General features: G+C 29.1%; 2 protein-coding genes across 2 annotated transcripts in view; one reads left to right on the top strand and one right to left on the bottom strand.

The window, feature by feature from the left end:
• Positions 1-2360: 2360 nt before the first annotated feature.
• HELRODRAFT_62239 (hypothetical protein) lies at positions 2361-3608 on the bottom strand (the record flags this gene model as incomplete). Its single annotated transcript, XM_009011539.1, has 3 exons — positions 2361-2451; positions 3040-3212; positions 3552-3608. Coding segments are annotated over 3 exons (321 nt in total), but the record flags the coding sequence as incomplete, so codon positions are not given.
• Positions 3609-7645: 4037 nt separating this feature from the next.
• The window catches only part of HELRODRAFT_105715 (hypothetical protein), a 12361-nt gene continuing 11526 nt past the window's right edge, over positions 7646-8480 (top strand). The window contains exon 1 of the mRNA XM_009011538.1: positions 7646-7673. The gene's annotated coding sequence lies outside the window, so the exon portion shown is untranslated. The remainder of the gene's footprint in view (positions 7674-8480) is intronic.

Raw genomic sequence — 8480 nt, 5'->3', positions numbered from 1 at the left:
ATAAACAAGCATTCAAAAATATACAAACTTATTTACAGTCGAACACTCCAACATACAAACCAGCATAAAAACACACACAACACCAAAGACATCAACAACAACACCAAAAACATTAACAGCAACACCAACGACTTCAACAACAACACCAAAAGCATCAACAACAACGCTCACAACCGAAACAACGCCTAAAACATCAACAAAGACTCCTAAGACAACAACGTCATCAAAAAGAGTAAAAGAATTAAAGAAAACTACAGCAGCAACATTCATTACAACATCAACGAGAACATTTATGTCAACATCAACAACAACATCAACAACAACATCCATGACAACATCAACAATAACATCTATGACAACAACAACATCTATGATAACATCAACATCTATGATAGCATCAACATCTATGACAACATCAACAGCAACATCTATGACAACAACAACATCTATGACAACATCAACATCTACGACAACATCAACAGCAACATCTATGACAACATCAACAGCAACATCTATGACAACATCAACAACATCAACTTTTGCAACGATAGCAGCCACAATAGCAACATCGACAACAACATCGCCAGCAACACAACAACAACCCCAACGACGACGACGACGACGACGACAAGCACTACGACGACTTCCACGATCGCCACAATATCCACCACCACAGCAACAACAACAACAGCCACAACAACTACCACAGCCGCAACGACGACAACTACCACAGAGACCGCAACGTCAACCACCACCACCACAACTAATACGACAGCGGACACGTCGACAACCACAAACCCCTCAAAAAGGGCCACAACAACCACAACTACGATGGTAGGCAACTACATACACTCAACATCAAAATCAACATAAAAAAGAGCAACAACTAAAACAGCAACAACTAAACACCAAAATCCACGTCATTTTAGACAACATTAAAAACGACATCATCAACGCCTTATTATTAATATTATGTCTATACTATTAAATACTAGACTCCTATCATCTTCATCATTTTGGGGCCATATAATGTACTTTAACCATATTCGTTATCGCTGGTCTAGCTATTTTTAGCTTATTATTTGCCTGCGAAACTGAAGGGTTTCTAAAAATAATTAAAGATAAACTTACTCTTTAAATTAATAATTTTCTTTTAATTTAAACCATCAAAACTCTCTATTTCATTTTTACAAATTTTAAACGGTATTATATATAAACACACACATATTTATAAACATATACGTGTGTGTGCGCGTTCGTGTAGGTTTGTGCTTATACATACACATCCACGCACAATTATACTCTTTAACTTTTATTGATATTAACGCTAATGAAATGACGACGACAAATTTTACAAGATTAAAAATTTCCTTTTAACTATACATTTATTTATTGTGAAAGTTCAAATGTTAATTAGTAACATTCCCTAAGTTATTGTACAAGATCGGGCATTTGATATTTTATCTATGTGATATCATATTTATATATATATATAAATGTAAGTTCGTGTGTGTGTGTGTATGTATATGTGTGTGTATGTGTGCGTGTATGTGTGCGTGTATGTGTGCAACGCTAAAGACATCTAAACAAAATTAACATCAACTGCTTGTGTTTCGTTGTTACTAAACGATAAAGAAGCTAACAATTGCAACATAATTAAAAGACGAATAACAGCCATAAAAACGACGTATTATTTACATAGTGCCCTATTCAAAAACTACATACGCACGTGTGTAGTGCATGTGTGTGGGTAAACAGCTGAGTATAACTGATTCCAGATAAAAAGCATCTTTCAACAGTTTTCAAGTTGGCATAAAAGATTAGTAAACAGAAAAAAAAAATAAATGAAATAACGAATTGAAAAAAAAATGTGACAAAAGTGATGTAACAGAAGCTATCCCAATTAAACAATGAAATCTCACGCACATCGTAATAATGTATGTGTGCGTGTGTACGTACGTACATATGTATCTGTATCTGTGTGTGTGTGTACGTATGTGTGTGTGTGTACGTATGTGTGTACGTGTATGTATGAGCATGAAAAAGTGAAAAAAATTTTCATTTAAGATAGAGTTTATAATAACAATTAGACGATAAATGTACATGATTATGTTGGAATAATTTCAACACAAACACTGACAAGATGGTTGATTAATCAGGATAAACAATTTCATAGCATAACACAAGGTCGCAAACCGACAATCTGTATAACGAAAAAAAATTGTGTTTGAATAAATTAAGTATTTAAAAATAAATTAAAAAATTAATGTCAAATAAATTAAAACAATAACAATAAAATCATAAACTTAAAATAAATAAAACAGAATGAAAATAGGTCGCAATGAATAATGTGTATAAGATCAAGCTCCAGATGTATTTTCTCCACTATACGCTACATACAAAAATCCATCTTTGTCTTTATAGCTCTTGTAAACTTCACTCATTGCTGCACTGAAATTTGGAAAAATTTAACAAAATTTGTAAAAAAAACCTATTATATTTTTAAAATTCAGTATATAATTTAATCAAAAATCTTGAAAAACCAATGATAATTAGTAGTTATATGGATTTTATTTTATAAATCAATCTACCAGTCTAGAAAAACGGTGATGAATGTAGGTTTATTCAGTTTTGATTGTATCAAAAATTAACTGTTAATTTTAGTAAATTATACATTCTTGATGTATCTCACAAGTTTCATAGTCTAGGCTTTATCTTTGATTCTAGATGTGTTGCTAGAAGTTCTTACTTCATCTACTTAGAATAAAAAAATTTTGCCTTTCCTTAACAATCCTACCCTTCTCTTTCTTGTTACCTTTTTTTTTATCTAGGATTGATTATTGTAACTTGCTCTACTATGGTCTTCCTGATTCTACACTCTATTTTTTAAGCAAAGCTTCTAACTCTGCTGCTCATCTAGTAGCTCGTCTCTCCTTTTTTTCTCTCTCTCTCTCTCTCTCTCGTTCTTTCTCTCTTTCTCTTTATTACCCTCCCCCAAAAACTACATACACCCAAATAGACAAAAAAAACCCTCAAAACCTGGTTGAAGGGAACATAGGCCCAACAAAAATGAAGAGAGATTGTTGGGGACGTAGTTTGATCTTCTTCTTAACGAGACACATGAAGTGTAAGACTGTTATGTCGGCTGGTACCAGAAACTTTCTCTGCCCTATTGTGGGTATGCTAGATGATGGTAGCTTCTCTAGAATAACCTAAAAAATTATTTTATTTTAACCATTATTTATATATTTTATTTTGTATTTTTTATTCAGTTTTAATCATTATTTACTATTTTTTTAAATAAAATCTGAAAGTTAATTTAATATAATGATTATATGTTTGTTTTTGACTGATTTCTCTTACAACTCTGAATATGTAAATTCTAAATATTTCATTCAACTATTTATTTTGCTTAAATATGTACAATTCTATTTATTAGGTCTAAAATAGGCAGATTTTTAAAGATTTCACAGTGAAAACTAGTAAAAATTTTATTTTACTAGGTAGAAAAGTTGTTAAATATGAAAAAATACCAAAAAAATGTTACTCACAGGTATCCGGTCTGGATGTTGAAGTCGTATTTTAGCCGCTTCATGGCATCTATCGTCTGAAAATAATGAAAAAATTATTTTAATTTTAAAGAAAAAATTTATATTTGTAGTTATAAACTTTAAATTTTAAAATGATCTATTAATTAGTTACTACTTAAAAAGTATTACTTTATTAAAGTAAAACAAGACATTAAAAACTAACCAAAGCAATAGTCAGTTTTATATTTGAAAGTTAACTTCATCTCAATGATAGTCTCAATCAAAAAGAATTTTTGTGTAAGCAGTAATTGTTAAGATTACCAAACACTTTTATATAAAATAAATAATTATTATATATTATATACTAATTATAGTACATAATTATTACTAAAGAAAGACATTTGCAAGGAAATTGTAAATACCAGTTAGTTTAAAAATCAGATTATTAATATTATGTTACATTACTGACATTATTATGATTACAGATCATGTCTTGAACTTGATTAATTAAATATAGTATAGTTTAATTTAATAATTTAATTTATTTAATATATTATTTAATAATTAAATATAGTTTGTTTAATTATTAAACAAACTATATTTAATTAAAAAAACAGTAAAAACAGTATAGGTTTTTAAATTTTATTGGACTAGTGAAAATTTTCCAACTTTTGTGAAAATTAATTAAAATTAAAATAGATTAGAATTTTTAATAAGTAAAAAATAAAGATGTTTCTTATTATTATTATTATTAGTTATAATTATAAGAAGTAAAGTAAAAGTAGAATACAATACAGTGGACTACAGCTGAGGTAAGTAGACTAACAATGAAAACTTTAAAATTTTAAAATAAACATAACAATCACAGTTTAAATAATTATTGTTAGTCAATCAAAATCATCTACCACCATCAATATTGTTTGAAATATAGTCATTGTTACAAAATTTTTATATTTTATTCACGTAAAAATTTAAAAAACTCAACCACGACAAAAGCACGAGAGCGGATACACACTCACTCAATGATACAACGAGTTCTAGACAATGGAAAGCATGCATAAATATTGCATGATGACGTCATAACCATAAACAACTAAATTGGCTTTTGGTAGTTAAATAAAATTTAAAAATGAATTACTGAAAAATTTGAATATTTTAATTGATTCATAATTCCTGGCCTAACTACGCGTTAAAATGGTGAAAACAGAACATTTAACACAATTCAAAATTAGGCTGCAAGGCTGCAAAGTTGGTTTCAGGCGGCCTTAAATACGACCAGGTTAAGCCAATTCTTTTTGCTTTTCACTGGTTTTTGGTTTATCAAAGAGTTATTTTTAAGATATGCTTAACGGTTTTTAAATGTATTAAGGGAGTTGACCCCAAATATCTAACTGACAGTCATTCCTAGAACAATGCTACTGCTGAGTCAACATTGCGCTCTGTCAATTCAGGTTTACTGTTTGTACCTGACAAAAACTTGGCTCTTGGTCGAAAGAATTTTTCCGTAATGGGTTCTGCTGTCTGGAATGGTTTGCCTAGGCACCTTCGTGATCCTGCGTTGTCTGTTGTTCAATTTCGTAAAAAGCTGAAACACCATCTTTTTGTCCAAGCTTACCCATGCTAATGTCTTTTTCTCTCTATTCACTGCATGTACTTCAATAATCTTTAGTGCCTTAGATATCTTTTTAAAGGCCGCTTACAAACACACCAATAATAATAATACTGCAAACAAGATTTGCATTTCATACAAATAACTAAAATATGGTTTTATAATATGCAAATAAATCTGTTTTCTTTTTTAATTTTTCAAATTTAATTTTAATTCAAGTCCATGTTTGTAGATATTTATTTTTTAATACACATGGAAACCTTTCAATCGATTTTACATGGTTTTTTCACGGATATCGCCTTATCTATTGTATTATTTCTATTATAGGCTTTACTTGAAGCGACAGTGGTGTTTATGACACGCTTTCGTTATAACCGGTCCTGGGAGCATTACTAAATCTACGGTAAACTAAGATGAAGTAGAAATGACGTCAATGTTTACGTGAAGTTTTTGAAAAAAGTTTCAAATCAAAGCATCAACAATTTACAACATGTTCTATTTTCTATGTGTAACTCAATAGGCTCTCATTAAGTTAAACAATCCTTTAATATTATTTAAATTTAACTTATAAGGGCCGTCAAAGTTCTTTGACGTTGATTTGTTGTAGCGTGTATAGTGTACCAAGTACAATTGTACACAAAACGCTTCGTTAGCTGTTTATTGTTCAATTCAATGTATACTGTATGAAATTAAAGGATGTTTTGTTAAACAAATACAGATGCATGAAACTTATAAGTTATCAGTACTCGTTCATCAACTACCGTGTAATTATAGTTTGATCACAGGTTCACACACAACATTTCGCCTGCACGATATACATACAACGTGTGAAGCTTTTTAAGACTTTAAATTGCACGTATATGTAACACACCCTCATAAATAAATATTCGTTTGTATATAATAAAGAAAGAGAAAAAGATAGAGAAAAAGAGAAAGAGAAAAAATGAGAGAAAAAGAGAAGGAGAGAAAGAAAGAGATTGTTCAGCTTCAAAATTTAAATCGTAATTTTATTTTACATATTGTATATGAACAGTTACTTAGTTTGTTGACATTTTTCATTCTATAAATAAACATTAGGATTTGGTAGCTTTATTATATAGTAGTTATTTTATCAGTGTTAATTAACCATATGTGTGCAACCTATATAACTTTAAAGTTGAAAAATTGAGAGGTTATATCTATGAAATAATATTATAAAAACTTTAACCTTTATAGAATTTTATTAAAAAAATTATAAATTCTTATGTATTGGTTAACATTTGTTAATTTAACATAGGGAGTGTAATTATGAATCAATAATTATAATTGCTTGTACACTTAATTATAGATACAAAAATAATTAATTGTATATTGCTACGTTAAGGTGCCCTATGGCAAAAATATACATATACAAACATACATTTTGCTGAACTCTGTGTTTGTAACTTTTTTCTATCAAAATGTATAAACAAGTGTTTGGGTTGCACCGGGTATTAATTAGCTCCGTCCGGATATCACTGCCGGATAGTTGGCCAGATAGTAACTTTAACATGTCAACATGTTAACTTTAACATGTTTAACAACTTTAACTCTAACCCTAACCCTAACCCTAACAACTAATGTTTGTTACATTTGGCCAGGATAGTTCACACACACACACACACACACACACACACACACACACACACACACACACACACACACACACACACACACACACACACACACACACACATATATATATATATATATATATATATATATATATATATAAGGCAGACTAACGGTAGTTTCGGTTAGCTTGGTCATTATCAATGCTGCTTGCAATAGCTTGATAGCAGCAGGGTATAACTTTGTTTCCACCAATTAACGCAACAAAATAAAATTTAATTAAGGGAACTTTTACGCTCATATTCTGTATAATTGCTTGAATATTTTATTTGATTTCTTCTGCTTGCTTTATTAATTTGTATTTAGTATTATTTCCATTTGTTATAGTTTTAAAATTTAAATCAATTTTAACATGATGAATTTTTGAAAAACAATTTTTAGTTTTTTCATTAAAAATGTTAAAGATGAATGTGTTTGTAAATATTTCAGTTTTATAACTTCGGAGGTTAGACGATAATAATTTTAACAGTTCTTGGTTTATACATGTTGCCTAGTAAAAAACTTGCAATTTATTCGCAGCCGAATTTCAGTATCAAAAAAGTATCAAAAGGTATCAAAAAGTACTATCCGGTGCGACCCTAATAAGTATATACATGTGTGTGAGTGTGTTGTGTGTGCGTGTGTTATAGATAACATAACATATAACAACATATACACAATGACATAGACAATAAAGACAACATATATATATATATATATATATGTATATATATATATATATACATATATATATACATATATATGAAGAATATAATATAATATATAATACAGTATATACCACTAAAAAATCCTCACTATATAAGAGCTCTCTCACTGACGATAGTTTTCAGTTAAAAATTTCAAACTTGTAGGCTCTTGCATGGTACGAGCTTGGAAAGTTGGAAGTTTGTTAAACGTTTATTCAACCACTTTTGTTTTGAAAGGTTTCTTGTATTTTATATTTGTTTAATTATTTGTTTTTGTTTTAATTCCATTCAATTTTTGATTATAATTATATTTTTTTATTTCTAAAATTTTATGTTTCGTATATGAAGCTGGGTCATTCTCTGTCAACTTGAACCATGGTCCACGCCCGACCATCTCCGATTTTTTTAAAATTTTAACAGTAAGTACCTCAATGTATTTCATCGACAAAATAAAATTTAAAAAAAAAAATTTCAATTATTTTTCAAGTTATGAAAATTTTTGTGACAGCATCCTCAAATTTTTGAGCGATTTTTTTCAAAACTTGTACCTACGTAGAACGCTATATCTCTTGAACTAGCCAACATATCTTGATGAAATATTTTGTGCATATCAGTGAAACAATGTAATAACAAAAAAATAAATGTTATTGTCTCGAATCAAAGGATATTTTGAACAAAAAATCTAGAAAAAAATGAATTATTTGAAAATTTCACTGATTTCAAAACAGCGTAGCTCAAAATCTATCGCAAAATAAATAAATATTTTTTGTTATTTTAGAAGTACCTTATAATCACAAATAAATCACAAAATTTCGTTAAAATCTGTATTGAATTTTTTGAGCTATCGGAGCTCAAAATGTCAAAAAAATGAAAAACTTCTTTTGTTTGGCGCCATTTTTAACTATGAAGAACCAAACGTTTTTTAATTTTTAAAATTTGTTTATATAGTGCTTTTATAGCTTAACAACATATCAAAAAATAAAATTGGCGTATGCTTTCTTTGAC

The sequence above is a fragment of the Helobdella robusta genome (genome assembly GCF_000326865.2).
Source record: "Helobdella robusta unplaced genomic scaffold HELROscaffold_1, whole genome shotgun sequence".
NCBI lineage: Eukaryota > Metazoa > Annelida > Clitellata > Rhynchobdellida > Glossiphoniidae > Helobdella > Helobdella robusta.
The sequence above is the reverse complement of the archived record's forward strand: the minus strand, read 5'-3'. Positions and strand labels throughout refer to the sequence as shown.